This window comes from Sebastes umbrosus, chromosome 14 (assembly GCF_015220745.1).
Source record: "Sebastes umbrosus isolate fSebUmb1 chromosome 14, fSebUmb1.pri, whole genome shotgun sequence".
NCBI classification, from domain to species: domain Eukaryota; kingdom Metazoa; phylum Chordata; class Actinopteri; order Perciformes; family Sebastidae; genus Sebastes; species Sebastes umbrosus.
In genome coordinates this window covers 32,025,585-32,046,068 of record NC_051282.1, presented here as the reverse complement: position 1 = coordinate 32,046,068, position 20,484 = coordinate 32,025,585, and the positions used below count along the sequence as shown (strand labels likewise).

The following is a 20,484-nucleotide window of genomic DNA, read 5'->3' as shown; positions in this document are numbered from 1 at the left end:
GGTCTCTAGTTGGATCCATCCATCCTCTGAATGCTCTAGGTCTCTAGTTTGATCCATCCATCCTCTGAATGCTCTAGGTCTCTAGTTTGATCCATCCATCCTCTGAATGCTCTAGGTCTCTAGTCTGATCCATCCATCCTCTGAATGCTCTAGGTCTCTAGTTTGTGTCTGTAAAGTTTCATGAGGCTGTGATTATCCTAGAGGTCACCAAAGGTCATTATATACAGTGAGGTCTCCTATGGGGACTAACATCATCACACATGAATCCAGTTGGGCTCATTGGATCCACCAGAGTCTCAGCTTCACAGTGAGACCTAGCTTATGTAATATGGTGTTATGTCTGTAAAGGGGAGACTCGTGGGTACCCATAGAACCCATTTTCATTCACATATCTGGAGGTCAGAGGTCAAGGGACCCCTTTGAAAATGGACATGAACAGTTTTTCCTCACTAAATGCTGCATGTGACGGTTGGTACCGATGGATTCCTTCAGTTTTGACATCGTCAGATCATTTCAATAAATACATTTCACCGGTTTGAATAAATAAAGAATGATCAGACAAACATGATTCGAGTCATAGAAAAGATTTTATTGACCAACAAAATTTATCACATGGGGGGGGGGGGCCGTCTGAGCTCCTCAGGATTCAAGATCCAGCATCAAGACGTAAAGCTGATCCCAGATCAGTTGTGACGCCCTGAAGGCGCCATGTGACCGACCTCAGAGACCAACACGGCGCCTTCACGTCAGTTTAAGAGCAGATAAAAACACAGAAACCTCCCCGACGCTCCGTCACACTAACAGACGTCTTTATAGGCACTTTAAGTCTAAAGCCACAGATTCACATCGACTGCACGCGGACGGCGACTTACGGCGTCTGGAGAACTCCTTTTAAAGAATTCACGTTTTTAGAACAAAGATTTGACTCGACAGAAGATCAACCAGCAGCCGTTCCGATAACTCGTCATTATTTAAATAAACTTCTCTCAGTTTCTCTGTTTAATCGGTCAGAATCTGTCGGATCTGCACATTTGAAGACGTCACCTGTTTTCTGACATTATATAAAAATGATTTGGAACATAGCTAAGTTAGTGAGTTAGCTAATTATACTGTTTTCTGACATTATATAAAAGATATTTTCTGTTGTATTGAGTTTAATTTAACTGATTTTACCACTATTAATTATGTAAAGGTGGATATTGCTGCAACATTTCTTTATATATATATTTTTCCAAACAAAGGTTTTCTCCAGGTTTAGAGTTTTTAGTCTCTTTTCATTCAGTTTCTTTTGTAAAAACAACACTCGGAGTGACAAAACAAAAGAAGCACATTTCAACCAGTTTTAGGAACCAGTAACCTTCTCTGCTCTCTTCTTTATTCATTAGTTAATTATTGTCTCTTTATTTTCCTCCTGAACACAAACAAGTGAAGCAACTTCTGGTAGTTTAGTTGGAAACCTCTGCTCTTTAAAATGTCAGCAGGAGTAAAAATAAAGTTCCCAGAGGTCAAGACGACGTCTTCAAATGTCTCGTCTTGTTCGACCGACAGTCCAAAACCCAAAGAGATTCAGTTTACTGTCATACTAGAGGAAGAAATAGTCACATTAAGACACACAGAGAGATTTCTTTTGTCAGATTTGATTTAAATTCGACCGTTGCCGATTCATTTTCCGTCTGTGGATTAACGTTTCAGCTCCGATCAGCAGATGAATCAGAGATACACATATTCATTAGGTGATATTGTGTTGAACAAGCAGGATCTGCCTCGTCGTCTACAGTAAATCAGTGATCAGTTACTCGTCCTCAGCAGCATGAGAGAAGTCTTCTTCTACTCTGACACCGACTGAGAGCTCAGCTGTTATCCAACAACCTGATTAATAAATGCTAATCAGCTCGTCATCAGCTCCTCCATCCACCGGAGCTACAGAAGCAGTGCATTCTGGGGAATGTAGTGCCCTCTACTGTACAGACATTAATAGGACTCAACATGCAGTGAGCCTGCTGCTCCTCCCAACACGTCGGCAGCATTTTGGCACAAAGCCGGCAGAAACCAGAATAAACACTGAAGCCGTGATTTAACGTGTTTCCTTCCTTTAAGGCTGCTGGCTCACTAAAGGGACACTTTAAATGACCTTAAATCAGCGACGCAGCAGCTGGAAGAGACGACACGACCTCCACCCACTTTCAAACAAACCACCAGAGGAAAGTAAAATAGAGAGTCTTAGTCCCGCCCCTTCCTGTCGACCACCAGCGGAACTTATTTCAGAAAAAATATGATCAACGGAGAGAGAAAAATAATTTTATGATCTCGTTTGAATCACACAGATGAGGTTTGTAAAAGATAATTTATCAAGTCCTGACTGATGAAAAGACCAGGAGTCACTGATACAACAGTAGATCACATTAGATCTGGGACTAGAACACAGCTGAGTTAGCTAGTTAACTTAGCTGTTCCAGACACGTGATCTGTCCTGATGTGTTTTATCAGCGACTCCTGGTCTTTTCATCAGTTCAAACTGAAGTGTAAAGAGATGTGTGTGTTGGTGCTGCTGATCCAGAAGCGACCAGACAACATCTGTCTTCACCTCCTCTGGTGGCTGAAGGTCTAAAGACGATCCTCAGTAATAATCCCATCCCTTCATCTGTCCCATCCCAGCAGCTCAGAGACTTCTAAAGCCCACGACGAGTTCCCAACATCGCCCTCCTAACGCTCGCCCAGTTCCCTCACCAGTCTGGTTACTGGTTCTAATCTCTCTTCATGTTTCCCACCACAGACACACACAGACATTGATTTAAAAGCACAGTGGTGACGGTCTCCAGTGGATCTCCAGCTGCATTCAGACATGTGGCTAAACTAGACAGGAAGCAGCTGTTTGTGAATGCCGAGCGGTGGAGTCACCGGGTTGGAGGCGGCCGGACGGACGGAGGTCACCGTGACGAGCTCCTCTCCTTGCTGACGCAGTCGTCCTGGCTGCTGGTGTCTCCGTTGGCCGTCGTCCCGCAGGTCCGTCTCTTCTTCCTGCGGTGAGACATGGCGTCCCCCTCGGAGCCCGACGCCGCCTGCGGGAGGACAAAGTGTTCAGACGTGTGTCATGTTACGGACATGTGTCACATGTTGGCACCTGTTGGCAGCATGTGACACATGTGATCCTGACAGGCAGGATTTACAGAAGCAGGATTGTCACTGTGAGTTCAGCACGACTCCAGATCTCACAACTGCTTCTCAGTTACCATTAAAGCGCACGTTGCTTCTTCCAGGTTTCCGCGCTGGACACGAGGTCACGTGGTGACATTTGGAAGTTTCTCCACATCCTCCTGGATCCATTTTCTAATTAATGTTTATGATCTAACTGTACTTTAGTCTTCTGATTGTCTATTAGGGCTGAGACGACACACCTCCTGTATCTCCTGATTCTTTACTATCACCGTACCTGGCTGCTGATTCAATATGTATGGTGATTTTTAAGTATTGCAAATCAATATTACGATTTATTGTTTACTTTTTTCAGCACTAGACCATGAAGGGAACAAGTTGAATCATACACTTCTAGAGACTTTTATTAAAATCTCTAAATTAATAGAATTAACAGCCAAAATCAAAAATAAATGACCTGATTAATAAATAAATATAGCATTAAATGAATCAAAAATAATATTTAAAAAATAAATGTAGTCATTAATGAATTGAAAAAATGTGACATAAATCGATGTTTCTGTTTTAATTTGCATCTTAATTTATTTATCCATCTTTGTATTAATTCCCTTATTTATTTACTCTTCTGTTTAATTTTCCCTTTTATTTGTTTATGTATTTATTTTAATTAATTTAAAATGTATTTATTTATTTTTGCATTTATTTTGTTTATATTTATTCATTATTGCATTTATTTTTCAATTATATATATATATATATATATATATATATATATATATATATATATATTTAAAATGTATGTATTTATTTATTTTAATTAATTTTAAAATGTATATATTTATTTTTGCATTTATTTTTCAATTATTTTATGTACATATATATATATTTAAAATGTATGTATTTATTTTTATTAATTTCTGAGTATTTTTTTAATTTTATTAATTTTGAGCTTTATTTATTTTTGCATTTATTTTGTATTTATTTTGTATATACAGAAATAAATAAGGGGTGAAATGCAAAGAGAAAATCAATCATGCATAAATAAATAAGAATAAATAATTAAAAGGGAAAATTGAAAGAATAGAGTAAATAAATAAGGGAATTACTACAAAGATAAACTAGGCTAAAGTTAGCATGGCTCACATACCACCCCCCCATTTAAAGTCTTTCTCTGAATAAATATAATATAAGGATATGTGCTGCTTTACATAATTCAAAGACATACATTTTGTTTACTTTTATAATATTGTTCGTTATGTATAAAAGAAGTGGAAATGGTCTTAAGAATGGTCCTAAACTTGATATATAAATGATACCTAGAGAGTGTTTATGTGTGTGTGTGTGTGTGTGTGTGTGTGTGTGTGTGTGTATGTGTGTGTGTGTTTCAGCACATACATCAGAGTCGGAGTCGGACGAGCTGGAGGATGATGATGATGAAGAATCACTGGAGCTGTCTGAGGCGATGCCCGTCGACTCCTGAAGGTCCACTTTGTCTGCCAGCGCTGCCAGGTCGGGCCGCTCCTGCTTCAAGATCCTGAAAACAACCGGCAACAAACACACACTTTACACAACTGAATCACGTCTTTATGATTACTGAGTGCACGGACGCCTGTACACGTTCTACCTCAGAAAGAGACCAGAGATCACACTGTAATAACAGGAGGAGACGACGTCCAACTAAATACTTCATGTCACAAGAGGGACCGTTCTAAATAAAAAACGTACTTCAAACATTCACAAAGATTAGTAGGAATAAGTAGAACTTTAACCAATGAGTGTCACCGTACCACAATACCCATACATATACATATTTATGGTACTGTATATATCTGACCTATAGTGTATAAACTTATATCATACCTCCAGCTCCAAAAAAAAAAGTCTGAAAAACATTGAAAACATTGACAATAAGAGGGTTTCTGAGAAGTTTACCCAACGGAAGTGTTTGTCATATCTAATCGTTACGGCTGTACCGTGATACGTATGGTATCACCAGATTCTGGAGCCCGAGAGCCCAGCACAACCTCTGACAGCCAGATGAGCGGCCGGGTCCGCCGGTGGGTCTGCCGGTGGGTCTGCCGGTGGGTCTGCCGGTGGGTCTGCCGGTGGGTCTGCCGGTGGGTCGTTGGAGTTTTATAGGTTTAAAGTTAAAGAGTAATAAACGTCCTGACGTCCTGGGATGAGTCTAATCTCTGGTGTGTACAGCTAAAGGTGTGTTTCTGACGTGGCGGCGGCGTTGAATCCTTACCGGTACCACTTCCTGGAGAGTTTGGGTCGCCCTCGGACAGTTTTGTGCCACACGATGGGGAAGTTGGTCGTGCTGGCGAAGTTCTGAGTGACGGCGATGGTCGTGTCCATGTTGAGGACCACGTGCCACCACCCGCCTGCGGACACACAGCTAGTTACCATTAACATCAGAAACACAAACTCCGTCCTCACACTGTGTTTGAGTTTATTAACAATACGTTAATATACTTATAAAACACAACATATATGTGACTTTGTCAGTTTGAAGCAGTCTGAAAGTGAGTTGGTCAGATGATATAGTAAACAAAGCAGCAGCGTGTCATGATGAGCCTGAACAGACGTCTCACAGGTGGTTGTTGTGTCTGTGGTTTAATCTACAGTCTAAATCCTGGATGTAATCCAGCTCTGGTAGCATTAGGTGAATCTGGGTCACGGAGACGTCTAAACTGTCAACACACCGGCGGGTCTCTGCTGAGCTGATGTGGACCAGAACCAGTCTGGTTTCTGCTGGACTGGCTTGTAAACCAGTAAAAACACCACAAACAACAACCAGCATGACCGGGAGGTGAATCCAACGTCTTCACAATCTGGTTGTCAACAAATCCCACGTGTTTCTTTACCCGTCCTTTACCGGCTTTCTTTACCATCTTCTACCGGCTTTCTTTACCGTCCTCTACCGGCTTCCTTTACCGTCCTCTACCGGCTTTCTTTACCATCCTCTACCGCCTTTCTTTACCGTCTGTCCTCTACCGGCTTTCTTCACCGTCCTCTACCGGCTTTCTTTACCATCCTCTACCGCCTTTCTTTACCGTCTGTCCTCTACCGGCTTTCTTTACCCGTCCTCTACCGCCTTTCTTTACCGTCCTCTACCGGCTTTCTTTACCGTCCTCTACCGCCTTTCTTTACCGTCTGTCCTCTACCGCCTTTCTTCACCGTCCTCTACCGCCTTTCTTTACCATCCTCTACCGCCTTTCTTTACCGTCTGTCCTCTACCAGCTTTCTTTACCCGTCCTCTACCGCCTTTCTTTACCGTCCTCTACAGGCTTTCTTTACCGTCTGACCTCTACCGCCTTTCTTCACCGTCCTCTACCGCCTTTCTTTACCGTCTGTCCTCTACCGGCTTTCTTTACCCGTCCTCTACCGCCTTTCTTTACCGTCTGACCTCTACCGCCTTTCTTTACCGTCTGTCCTCTACCGCCTTTCTTTACCATCCTCTACCGCCTTTCTTTACCGTCCTCTACCGCCTTTCTTTACCGTCCTCTACCGCCTTTCTTTACCGTCCTCTACCGCCTTTCTTTACCGTCCTCTACCGCCTTTCTTTACCGTCCTCTACCGCCTTTCTTTACCGTCCTCTACCGGCTTTCTTTACCGTCCTCTACCACCTTTCTTTACCGTCTGTCCTCTACCGCCTTTCTTTACCGTCTGTCCTCTACCGCCTTCTACCGCCTTTCTTTACCGTCCTCTACCGCCTTTCTTTACCGTCCCCTACCGTCTTTCTTCACCGTCCTCTACTGCCTTTCTTTACCGTCCTCTACTGCCTTTCTTTACCATCCCCTACCGTCTTTCTTCACCGTCCCCTACCGTCTTTCTTCACCGTCCTCTACTGCCTTTCTTTACCGTCCTCTGCTGCCTTTCTTTACCGTCCTCTACTGCCTTTCTTTACCGTCCCCTACCGTCTTTCTTCACCGTCCCCTACCACCTTTCTTTACCGTCTGTCCTCTACCGCCTTTCTTTACCGTCTGTCCTCTACCGCCTTTCTTTACCGTCTGTCCTCTACCGCCTTCTACCGCCTTTCTTTACCGTCCTCTACCGCCTTTCTTTACCGTCCCCTACCGTCTTTCTTCACCGTCCTCTACTGCCTTTCTTTACCGTCCTCTACTGCCTTTCTTTACCGTCCCCTACCGTCTTTCTTCACCGTCCCCTACCGTCTTTCTTCACCGTCCTCTACTGCCTTTCTTTACCGTCCTCTACCGCCTTTCTTTACCGTCCTCTACCGCCTTTCTTTACCGTCCTCTACCGCCTTTCTTCACCGTCCTCTACCACCTTTCTTCACCGTCCTCTACCGCCTTTCTTTACCGTCTGTCCTCTACCGCCTTTCTTTACCGTCTGTCCTCTACCGCCTTCTACCGCCTTTCTTTACCGTCCCCTACCGTCTTTCTTCACCGTCCTCTACCGCCTTTCTTCACCGTCCTCTACCGCCTTTCTTTACCGTCCTCTACCGCCTTTCTTCACCGTCCTCTACCGCCTTTCTTCACCGTCCTCTACCGCCTTTCTTCACCGTCCTCTACCGCCTTTCTTCACCGTCCTCTACCGCCTTTCTTCACCGTCCTCTACCGCCTTTCTTCACCGTCCTCTACCGGCTTTCTTTACCGTCCTCTACCGTCCTCTACCGCCTTTCTTTACCGTCCTCTACCGCCTTTCTTTACCGTCCTCTACCGCCTTTCTTTACCGTCCTCTACCGCCTTTCTTTACCGTCCTCTACCGCCTTTCTTTAACCGTCCTTTGACGTTGTAAATCAGATGGAGGCTTAATAAGATTTAGAAAATGAAATTTCTTCACTGACCAGGCACAAAAACGGTCTCCCCGGGTCTTTGGAGGATCTCCAGCGGTGTGAACTCTGGAGGCCAGTTTGGCTGCTGCGTTCTGGGGTAAACCACGTTGAACCAGGTGATAGCCTCGTCCTGCTGGTTGCCCCCGTCCTCTCTGGTCACCTTGATGAGCTCTCGGGGTGTGTTGGTGGGGAACAGACACCACCTCTTGTGTCCTTGAACCAGGGCGTTCCAGGCGCTGGTGCCCAGCGGGTCGATGTGGATGCCGGTGCCGGAGCGAGCCGGGCCCATTACGAACCACCTGTGAGGAGACCAGAGGACAAACCAGTGAGCTGTACCGTCATCTGTCTCTGAAACGTCCTCTTCTTCTGCTCAACAAGCAAACTCAGACTCGTTGACAGTTAACAAGTCCTTACTTTGTCCCTCAGGGTGATCAATCACATCCACACCTTCCAGTAAATCATCTCTAATGTAATGACTCACTATACACTAAATGTTTTCATATTTCGACTGTTGGTCGGACAAAACGAGACACAAGAAGACGTCGCGTTTTTGACATTTTATACTCTAAAAGATGAATCGATTAATTGAGAAAGTAATTAGCAGATTTATTATGATGAAGCTTTATTCATTCTGATAAGTTTGTTGTTAAAAGGTGTACTGTGGAGTTTTCTTGTAAACTAATAAAATTGCATTTCCTTCCTCTTAAACATTTACAAAGCAGATTTTTTTCAAATCCGAAGTCGAAGTATTTTATCCGTAGCATCTATAACTCCACAGGGAACCTTTAATTAGCTGTAAAGTGTAATAAACAAAGATCCAACCTGTACGGCGGTCTGCGCTTCTCTCCTGCAAACTGGAACAGGTCGTCCCTGAAGAAGACGGGCACCTGGTAGTCCTCCAGCAGCTTCCGGCGTTTGGCGTGTTCACCGTAGCTGCTGTCGAAGATGTAGAGCGGGCTGTCGTCCCTGGTGGTCTCCAGGTACTCCATGTAGTACTTCATCTTCATCTTCACGGAGTACCCGTCGTTGTCCTCCCCGCACTTGAATTTCTGGTTGCGGTATTTGCGTTTGAGGCGCTCCAGAGTCCATTTTTCCCGGGCGGGCCAGCTCTCCTGGCTGTTCTGCAGGACAACGGGCTTGTAGGGCCGCTCGAAGCGCTGGATGAACTCCTCGGGGCTGAGATGGAGGGTGTCCACGCGCTCAACGTTGTCCTGTAACACAGGCAGATATCAGGTCAGTGTTGTGAAGGCATTTCCATCTGGATAACAACATATTCTGTTACACGATAATAAGGGTGTAACGATTCATCTACTACATGATGGATCGATTTATAATCCTACGATCCAACTACATCGATAGGTACTCGGCAGGTTGTCCTTCACGGGAGACGTATATCGATACCAAATCAATTTACAAGGTAAATAATCTATCGATACTAAGAATTTGCACCTTGTATTTAAGCACGACAAACTTTATATGGATGTGTTTTTTAGCACTTTTAATAGTAATGAAATGTTAAACGTTACTCCGGTTCACTCTCCCTGTGTATGATGTCATCGACATGCTCCAGCAGCGCCAATCTGAGAAAGACGACAACAAAACGAAGCAGGCTGATGGCGGCGAAGAGCCAGACGAGAGAGAGAGAGATTCAAGCCGTGTTTAAGGTCCGGCGTGTGGAAACATTTTGGCTTTTGTAAAAAGGGAGACGTCCTCGATAAATCACTCGCTGTTTGCCGTTTACAACGGAAACCTGACCAGTCTTTCCACGCACCTGCTAACACGGCGTGCACTTGTTAAACCACAGTTCATTTAACCTGAATAGAAGTTGGTTTATTATATTTGTTGTTAAATATTTCACTGCCTTGTATCTTGAGAACTGAAGCAGCGGGTCCTGAAGTTGCACTTTTTATTATTTCCTAATAAAAGCTGTATGTATTTGCCATTAATCGTTGTTACTTGTTTATATCCATAATCAATTTATCCCTGATTCCCTTACAAGAAAAACTTTGAGGAATCCTGACCTGCTCTATCCCGTATCACATATTTATTTCAGTCACACTGTATTGATTTAAAGTCATTGAATCGTATTTATCGCTCTAGATGAGCCAAATATCGTCCTTGAATCGTATCGGAACCATGGAAAGGGATACGCATCAATATCGTTGTAAAAACGTATCGTTACACTCCTACACGATGAGGCATTTTCAACATTATATATTTCCTAATCTTTGAGCGAGGACATGTCAAAGCTTCGGTACAGTACGGTACGGTACGGTACAGTATGGTACGTTACAGTACGGTACAGTACAGTACAGTACGGTACAGTATAACGGTATGGTACGTTACAGTACGGTACGGTACAGTACGGTACGGTACAGTATAACGGTATGGTACGGTACAGTATGGTACGTTACAGTACAGTACGGTACAGTACAGTACGGTACAGTATAACGGTATGGTACGTTACAGTACAGTACGGTACAGTACGGTACGGTACAGTATAACGGTATGGTACGTTACAGTACGGTACGGTACAGTACAGTACGGTACGGTACAGTACGGTACAGTATAACGGTATGGTACGTTACAGTACAGTACGGTACGTGTCATTAAAAGACCTGGGTTTTCAAAATGTTCAGCTTTCTGAAAAGATCAAATATAAAGAGGCTCAAACTGGAGCTGATATCAGGACACACAGAAAAGGGTGTGTGTGTGTGTTTGTGTGTGTGTTTGAAGTACACATTCTTGTGTTGAGTAATGCAGGTCAGTGCTGTTTTATAAATTTGTTTTTAACACCTCTTTGGTTAGCTGAAGGCAACACCCTCCCAGACTGTGGCACAACAACATAACACCACATCAGCTGTGGCTATTTCTTAACTCACTTTGCTGAGAATGAGCTTCTTCTAATGTTACAGCCCTGAAATAACTGCAGCTCTGCGTTTGGTTGTTTTGTGAGTGTTCAGTGCTCCCCTGCTAACTGTAGGAATCATGCTGACAGACCAACGCTGCTTCACAGTCTTTTAAGTCTGCTGAAACTGAAACAGGTTTTACTTGCTGTAATCATTCCTCCGGTTCATACTGGCCATTAAAAGATCCCTTCTTCAAGCATCTTCAATGCAAGCGATGGGATGACAAAATCACGTTTTGTGCAAAAAATATATTCTAAAGTTTATCTGAAGTTAGTACGAAGCTTCAGCCGAATACACATGAAGTCAAATCAAGTGGAGATCTTCCAAAGTTACAGTTTTTATTAGGACTGGGACGAAACACCTATCTCCTGATTCAATACTATCACCATACCTGGGTGCCTATTCCTTATGTATTGTGATTTTTAAGTATTGTGATTCAATATTTCAATTTATTGGGATTTTTGTTAACTTTTTTAACTCTAGATCAGGGGGTCAACAACCTTTACTATCAAAGATCCATTTAGGCAAAAAAATAAAAATCTGTCTGGAGCTGCAAAACATGTAATCATTGTGATGAAGGTAACGCAGTTTATAGTCTCAGTATATAGTATATAAGTCTAATGCAGTGAGGGCCAAAGAGACAATGTACTACGGAGTATTAGGACCACATTGAGGGAAAACGAGAAAAAAAGTCCGAAGTTTACGAGAAAAAAAGAAAATAACACGACAAATTACTACTTTATAATATTAAGGCTTGATTGTCGTAATACTACGACTTTTTTTCTTGTAAACCTATGACTTTATTCTCTAAATCTCAGATGTATTTTTTCCCTCAATGTGGCCCTAATACTCGTATACGTCATACCGTCGTACCATAGACCTACAACAATGAGAAATAAAAATGAAAATGTAAACTATTTGTAACTAAATGTTATTAATTTCCACTATTTATTTTTTTTAAATCCACAGAGAGTCTCTGGAGCGGAGCTGAAGAGACGCAGGTTGCTGACCCCTGCTCTAGACCATGAAGGGAAAAAGTTGAATCATATACTTCTAGAGACTTTAACTTGTGAAAAACCTCTAAATGAATCCAGTAAAATGTTTGATTTTCAGCATGTCTGTAGTCAGAGATGTCCTGAAGTCAGATAGATCAGGATCATTGTCAGCAATTATTTACATTTCCAGTAATACTGAATACTTGAATCTATAATAAACTGTGTAGCCAAAAATACACTCAGACAAAAATGTCCCCATTGAAATCCATTAAAACCACACTTTTTGACCTCGCAGCCATTACAGCATAAAATCATGTATTCTCTTAAACCTAAAGCCCTCGCTTGCTTCAACACTGGACTTTTTACTATTTCCACCATGTTTGCCCTAAACATGCTGTTTTCCTGCACACAAAAAATAAAAAATGCATTAAAATAAATCATTGACATATCACAGACTGTGGAAAAAAATCAACCTAGCATTTAGTATATAGAAAAAACAACAGTGGCATTATGTAAACCAACTGGCATTTTAAGGGTTAAAATTCTACAAAACGTGGAAAATAATAATATATTATATTTTATAATATATAATTTTATGCAGACATTTTCGTCCTCTAAGGACATCAGAGCACGTTTTGTTAAGTGACACACAAGGATTCACATTTTACGGTCAATACTTTTGATTTCCCTTTAATTTAATACCTTATTGTTTAATGCCTTACTGTTTAGTGTTTTATTGTTTAATGCCTTATTGTTATTCTTTTATTTTTATGTGCATTCTTTATTTTGAAAATTTGTAAATAAAGACAGTAATAAATGAGTGTTACTGCTACTCTAGCTGTTACTAGTAACATTAAGTATGTGATGAAGTTAAATAAAAAGATGTCAGAGCCTGAAATTAAACTAATAATGTGACTTAGTGATATATAACTTAGTGATATACAACTTAGTGATATATATGTGACTTAGTGATATATATATATATATATATGTGACTTAGTGATATATAACTTAGTGACATATATATGTGACTTAGTGACATACAACTTAGTGATATATAACTTAGTGACATATATATGTGACTTAGTGACATACAACTTAGTGATATATAACTTAGTGACATATATATGTGACTTAGTGATATACAACTTAGTGACATATATATGTGACTTAGTGATATACAACTTAGTGATATATAACTTAGTGACATATATATGTGACTTAGTGATATACAACTTAGTGATATATATATATGTGACTTAGTGATATATATATGTGACTTAGTGATATATAACTTAGTGATATATACAGTATGTGTGACTTAGTGATATATATATGTGACTTAGTGATATATAACTTAGTGATATATACAGTATGTGTGACTTAGTGATATATATGTGACTTAGTGATATATAACTTAGTGATATATACAGTATGTGTGACTTTGTGATATATATATGTGACTTAGTGATATACAACTTAGTGATATATACAGTATGTGTGACTTAGTGATATATATGTGACTTAGTGATATATAACTTAGTGATATATACAGTATGTGTGACTTAGTGATATATATATGTGACTTAGTGATGTATAACTTAGTGATATATAACTTAGTGATATATACAGTATGTGTGACTTAGTGATATATATATGTGACTTAGTGATATATAACTTAGTGATATATACAGTATGTGTGACTTAGTGATATATATATGTGACTTAGTGATATATAACTTAGTGATATATACAGTATGAGTGACTTAGTGATATATATGTGACTTTGTGATATATACAGTATGTGTGACTTAGTGATATATAACTTAGTGATATATACAGTATGTGTGACTTAGTGATATATAACTTAGTGATATATACAGTATGTGTGACTTAGTGATATATATATGTGACTTAGTGATATATAACTTAGTGATATATACAGTATGTGTGACTTAGTGATATATATATGTGACTTAGTGATATACAACTTAGTGATATATACAGTATGTGTGACTTAGTGATATATATGTGACTTAGTGATATATAACTTAGTGATATATACAGTATGTGTGACTTAGTGATATATAACTTAGTGATATATACAGTATGTGTGACTTAGTGATATATAACTTAGTGATATATACAGTATGTGTGACTTAGTGATATATATATGTGACTTAGTGATATATAACATAGTGATATATAACTTAGTGATATATACAGTATGTGTGACTTAGTGATATATATATGTGACTTAGTGATATATAACTTAGTGATATATACAGTATGTGTGACTTAGTGATATATATATGTGACTTAGTGATATACAACTTAGTGATATATACAGTATGTGTGACTTAGTGATATATATATGTGACTTAGTGATATATAACTTAGTGATATATACAGTATGTGTGACTTAGTGATATATAACTTAGTGATATATACAGTATGTGTGACTTAGTGATATATACAGTATATGTGACTTAGTGATATATAACATAGTGATATATAACTTAGTGATATATACAGTATGTGTGATATATAACTTAGTGATATATAACATAGTGATATATACAGTATGTGTGACTTAGTGATATATAACTTAGTGATATATACAGTATGTGTGACTTAGTGATATATAACTTAGTGATATATAACTTAGTGATATATATGTGTGACTTGGTGTAACAGCAGCTCGCTGTCTACGTGACCAGCTGCACTCCTGCTGCAGTCAAGGCCTATAGGAGGAGGCTGGGACGCGGGTCTTGTAGTATAGGGTACAGCGCATGCGCAGTGTAACTCAAGCTGCGTTTTGATTGGCTCAATTTCGGCGAGTGCAGACCAGATTCTACTGCGCATGCACAATACCACCCGGAAATATGACGCGTGATGCAGCCTCCTTCTATAGGCCTTGGCTGCGGCTAGCTACTGTTAGCTCCTGTTAGCTCAGCCTGGATGCTCCATGGAGAGTTTACCTTCACGCTGCGATGCGACACGTCGAAGGAGTCCTGGTAGTCGTGTCTGATCCAGTCCAAAGAGTCCTTCAGCTCCGGTCTGGCGCTCCGCTTCGCCTCTTTAATCCGCTTCTTACTCTTATGGTTCATTCTGAAGCTAGCTGTGGAGCTAACTCAGCTAGCTGCGGCTGCTAGTCAACACACTGCTGAAGGCAACTGATGACATCACTAGAGCCCGCCCCCTGTAGCCGGAACAGAAAGCTCATTGGCTATCACGGCCCGCCAGAGCTAAACGCTGATTGGACAGGATGTAGCTTAAGCCTTCCCGCCAGGCATTTTGTGTTGATTTGATTGGCTGTTGAAGTGTCTTCTTTTTGTTGTCGTGGTCAACACGGAAACAGTCGTGATGGGAATTAAGGCTCTTTTTAGTGATCCAGATCATTTGGCTCAGTTCACCAAGAAGAGAAGCCAGTGAAAGCGTTCGTCCAATCAGGTGGGGACAGCCTGTGTCTAGTGACAGCCCATCAAGCGTCCAATGCCGGGAAGCGTCCTATCATTCAGCCTTGAATTAATTAAAGAAAGAAAAAAAAAAACGTCTCTCGGACGGGAGCCGGCTCCCATCGTTCACTTAAAAGAACCGGCTCAAAGAACCGACTCGTTCGCGTCCACACATCACAAGGAAGTAGACTTCAGCGTGGCTGCTAGTGATCAAACATCAATATCAAGATCAATATAAAGATCAATTAAATTGGTTTAACGAATTCCTCCCCAGAAGACAAAGAGTCTGAATACTAGCTGGAGATGTGATGATGTAATTGAAGGAGTTTTAACCAGCAGGATGGAGCCCAGAGGACCAGAGACACCAGAGACACCCAGCAGAGCAGACAGACAGTTCACCTTTAAAGACAACAACAGAGACACCCTGTCTGTCTCCATCCCTGAGGTCAGTCCCTGTCTGTCTCCATACCTGAGTCCCTGTCTGTCTCCATACCTGAGTCCCTGTCTGTCTCCATCCCTGAGGTCAGTCCCTGTCTGTCTCCATCCCTGAGGTCAGTCCCTGTCTGTCTCCATCCCTGAGGTCAGTCCCTGTCTGTCTCCATACCTGAGGTCAGTCCCTGTCTGTCTCCATCCCTGAGGTCAGTCCCTGTCTGTCTCCATCCCTGAGGTCAGTCCCTGTCTGTCTCCATACCTGAGTCCCTGTCTGTCTCCATACCTGAGTCCCTGTCTGTCTCCATCCCTGAGGTCAGTCCCTGTCTGTCTCCATACCTGAGGTCAGTCCCTGTCTGTCTCCATCCCTGAGGTCAGTCCCTGTCTGTCTCCATACCTGAGTCCCTGTCTGTCTCCATCCCTGAGGTCAGTCCCTGTCTGTCTCCATCCCTGAGGTCAGTCCCTGTCTGTCTCCATCCCTGAGGTCAGTCCCTGTCTGTCTCCATCCCTGAGGTCAGTCCCTGTCTGTCTCCATACCTGAGTCCCTGTCTGTCTCCATCCCTGAGGTCAGTCCCTGTCTGTCTCCATCCCTGAGGTCAGTCCCTGTCTGTCTCCATCCCTGAGGTCAGTCTCTGTCTGTCTCCATACCTGAGGTCAGTCCCTGTCTGTCTCCATCCCTGAGGTCAGTCCCTGTCTGTCTCCATACCTGAGGTCAGTCCCTGTCTGTTCCAGCTTTAATGTACATGATGATACTGCAGGTCCAGCAGCTGTTAATGAACTTCTGTGTGAAACTGACTTCACTGTGTGATATAAACTATCTGGATACATCCAGTAACTAAACTAACTCAATATGTCTTTATTTAAATCAGATGTAAACTAATATAACTGGATGTCTGTAGGCGTCCAGTAGAATCACTACGGACTGTGATGGATGATCTCTAGAAGACTGGAGGTTATTCAGAAATTGTCTAATATCTTGAAACTGTCTCGTACATTTTGTGGATTGATATGCAAGGTGTGGTTAAAATGTCCAATATGCTAGTTGTGTTTTGTTCTCATCACTCTTTGGTAGTTACCTGTGTGTTTACCTGTGTGTATTGTGTGTTTACCTACCTGTGTGTTTACCTGTGTGTTCACCTGTGTAGTTACCTGTGTGTTTACCTACCTGTGTGTTTACCTGTGTAGTTACCTGTGTGTTTACCTGTGTGTTTACCTACCTGTGTGTTTACCTGTGTAGTTACCTGTGTGTTTACCTACCTGTGTAGTTACCTGTGTGTTTACCTGTGTGTTTACCTGTGTGTTTACCTGTGTAGTTACCTGTGTGTTTACCTGTGTGTCTACCTGTGTGTCTACCTGTGTGTTTACCTGTGTAGTTACCTGCGTGTTTACCTGTGTGTTTACCTACCTGTGTGTTTGCCTACCTGTGTGTTTACCTGTGTGTTTACCTGTGTGTCTACCTGTGTGTTTACCTGTGTAGTTACCTGCGTGTTTACCTGTGTGTTTACCTACCTGTGTGTTTGCCTACCTGTGTGTTTACCTGTGTGTCTACCTGCGTGTTTACCTGTGTGTTTACCTACTTGTGTGTTTGCCTACCTGTGTGTTTACCTACCTGTGTGTTTACCTGTGTGTTTACCTGTGTGTTTACCTGTGTGTTGACCTGTGTGTTTACCTGTGTGTTTATCTGTGTGTTTACCTACCTGTGTGTTTACCTGTGTGTCTACCTGTGTGTTTACCTACCTGTGTGTAGTTACCTGTGTGTTTACCTGTGTGTTTACCTGTGATCCTCTCGTCAGGTTCTGGATGCCCAGTATGGGATGTATGTGTGGCCCTGTGCCGTGGTTCTGGCTCAGTATCTGTGGACACAGAGACACCAGCTGAGAGACAGGACGGTGCTGGAGGTGAGGACGAGACTTTCATCTCACAGTTTGGGATTGTGAGCGGTCATCTTGTAAACTGTTTGTGAGGTGTGTGTGTCTCCGCAGCTCGGTGCAGGTGTGAGTCTACCGGGCGTGGTGGCTGCCAGGTGCGGTGCGAAGGTGATCCTGTCGGACAGCGCTGAGACTCCAGTGTGTCTGGAGAACTGCAGGCGCAGCTGTGAGGCCAACGGCCTCCGTGATGTCGGCGTGCTGGGCCTCACCTGGGGGGAAGTCTCACCTGAGCTCGTTCTGCTTCCCGAGATGGACATCATCTTGGGATCGGACGTCTTCTACGAGCCACAGGGTTGGTTCCTATGTCCACATGCTTATGACCTCGTAGTATGTATGTGTCCTGTCCACGTCACCTACGTCCTGTCGTTGTCACCTACGTCCTGTCATCGTCATCGTCGCCTCCGTCATGTCGTCACCTTCGTCCTGTCATCGTCGCCTATGTCACATCGTCGCCTACGTCACGTCGTCGCCTACGTCACGTCGTCGCCTACGTCACGTCGTCGCCTACGTCATGTCGTCACCTCCGTCACGTCGTCACCTTCGTCCTGTCATCGTCGCCTACGTCACGTCGTCGCCTATGTCACGTCGTCGCCTACGTCACGTCGTCGCCTACGTCACGTCGTCGCCTACGTCACGTCGTCACCTACATCACGTCATCACCTACATCATGTCGTCGTCGCCTACGTCACGTCGTCGCCTACGTCACGTCGTCACCTACGTCACGTCATCACCTACGTCACGTCATCATGTCCTCACCTACGTCACGTCATCATGTCCTCACGTCGTCACCTACGTCACGTCATCACGTCGTCATGTCATCACGTCGTCACCTACGTCGTCGCCTACGTCACGTCGTCGCCTACGTCACGTCGTCGCCTACGTCACAGCGTCGCCTACGTCACGTCGTCGCCTACGTCACAGCGTCGCCTACGTCACGCCGCCGCCTACGTCACGCCGCCGCCTACGTCACGTCGTCGCCTACGTCACGTCGTCCCCTACGTCACGTCGTCCCCTACGTCACGTCGTCACCTAAGTCACGTCATCACGTCGTCACCTACGTGACGTCGTCACCTACGTCACGTCGACACGTCGTCGCCGACGTCACGGCGTCGCCTAAGTCACGTCGTCGCCTACGTCACGTCGTCACCTTAGTCACTTCGTCACCTACGTCACGTCGTCACCTAAGTCACGTCGTCACCTACGTCACGTCGTCACCTACGTCACGTCATCACCTACGTCATCGACTACGTCACGTCGTCTCCTACGTCCTGTCCTCCTCTCCTACGTCCTGTCCTCCTCTCCTACCTCCTGTCCTCCTCTCCTACGTCCTGTCCTCCTCTCCTACGTCCTGTCCTCCTCTCCCAACTCCTGTCCTCCTCTCCTACGTCCTGTCCTCCTCTCCTACCTCCTGTCCTCCTCTCCTACGTCCTGTCCTCCTCTCCTACGTCCTGTCCTCCTCTCCTACGTCCTGTCCTCCTCTCCCAACTCCTGTCCTCCTCTCCTACGTCCTGTCCTCCTCTCCCAACTCCTGTCCTCCTCTCCTACGTCCTGTCGTTGTCTCCTACGTGCACATACTTGTGACCTGGCAGTGTGCACGTGAACCTGAGTGACTAAACGTTTGTAACCTGTTCCAGATTTTGAAGACGTCCTCCTGACTGTGTCTTTCCTTCTGAGGAAGAACCCCAGAGCTCAGTTCTGGACCGCGTACCAGGAGAGGAGGTGCTGAGACATTATCACAATTATTATACAATTATTATACAATAATATAGAATAATATAGAATAATATACCATAATATAAAATAATATACAATAATATAAAATAATATACAATAATATAAAATGTAGAATAATATAAAATAATATAGAATAATATAAAATAATATAGAATAATATAAAATAATATACAATAATATACAATAACCTTTAGACCGTAGTTATGTTATTAAGTTATTATAGTTAAACCTGACATCTGTGCTTTGTGTCACTGCTTCAGTTTTAACCTTTGTCCTCCTCCTCTTCCTCCTCCTCTTCCTCCTCTTCGTCCTCTGTGTCCTCCCGGTGTCTCAGTGCCGACTGGTCTGTTGAAGCGTTGCTCGACAGGTGGAAGCTGAACTGTGTCGACGTTCAGCTGGAAACCTTCGATGCAGATAAACCGGAGCTGGCTGGATCGACTCTACCAGGAAACCACAGCGTCCTCATGATGATCATCACGCTGAAGACAGAAGACAGAAGACGTTGGACCGTAACACATGATTCATGTCTCCCAGAGGACATAAGGAGACGTTCAACTCCTCCGGCTGGTTACTGGAATCACTAAAGCTCTCTGAAGGTGGACAACGTAATAGTTATAGTTATGTGTTGTAATATAATATGTAATAAAAGGTGTTGATTAAAGTGTTTTCAGTCACTGAAATGTTCATGAAATATCATTATTCATTATATTATTATTATTATTATTATTATTATGAAATATACACATGACTGGTTCATATTTGAAACACTAATAGTTCCCGTTTCTCTGGTGACCTCCAGAGGGCAGCAGCTCATTAAACCACCGAGTCATGGCCTCCGACGCCAAAACAAGAAGAACATACAGTATGTCTGTTGTACTGTCGTATCCATAGACATATAGACATATATATATACATGTATATATGTCTGTTATATCTGCAGGGTTTTATTCAGCTGCAACCAACTGTGGTGAAATCTCTCCAGTCGGAAGATAATAAACCTGTTTGCACTTTCAAAGTTTCCATTCCACCATATAAAAATACTCCGTTGCAAGTAAAAGTAGTAAAGTAAAGAAATATTAC

The 20,484-nt window shown here is 42.9% G+C and overlaps 2 protein-coding genes and 1 long non-coding RNA gene across 4 annotated transcripts; 1 reads left to right on the top strand and 2 right to left on the bottom strand.

The window, feature by feature from the left end:
- Window positions 1–568: 568 nt before the first annotated feature.
- On the bottom strand, window positions 569–15,049 carry jmjd6 (jumonji domain containing 6, arginine demethylase and lysine hydroxylase). Its single transcript, XM_037792006.1, has 6 exons — window positions 14,837–15,049; window positions 8,774–9,162; window positions 7,964–8,250; window positions 5,402–5,537; window positions 4,549–4,687; window positions 569–3,059 (listed from the first exon to the last, which is right to left on the bottom strand). Exons 1-6 carry the CDS (start codon window positions 14,963–14,965, stop codon window positions 2,928–2,930), a joined length of 1,212 nt encoding a protein of 403 aa, XP_037647934.1. The 5' UTR covers window positions 14,966–15,049; the 3' UTR covers window positions 569–2,927.
- On the bottom strand, window positions 5,562–7,951 carry LOC119501567. Its single transcript, XR_005209858.1, has 3 exons — window positions 7,100–7,951; window positions 6,462–6,836; window positions 5,562–6,387 (listed from the first exon to the last, which is right to left on the bottom strand). It is a non-coding gene; the product is annotated as an uncharacterized LOC119501567 (long non-coding RNA).
- On the top strand, window positions 15,039–20,084 carry mettl23 (methyltransferase like 23). 2 transcript variants are annotated; one of them, XM_037792008.1, is made up of 5 exons: window positions 15,039–15,758; window positions 17,536–17,640; window positions 17,725–17,962; window positions 19,305–19,389; window positions 19,739–20,084. In XM_037792008.1, the coding sequence occupies exons 1-5, from the start codon at window positions 15,654–15,656 to the stop codon at window positions 19,986–19,988; spliced, it is 783 nt and encodes a 260-aa protein (XP_037647936.1). In that variant the 5' UTR covers window positions 15,039–15,653; the 3' UTR covers window positions 19,989–20,084. The 2 variants fall into 2 exon arrangements, with proteins under 2 accessions (XP_037647936.1, XP_037647935.1); XM_037792007.1 differs by having other exon boundaries at window positions 17,707–17,962.
- Window positions 20,085–20,484: the final 400 nt, after the last annotated feature.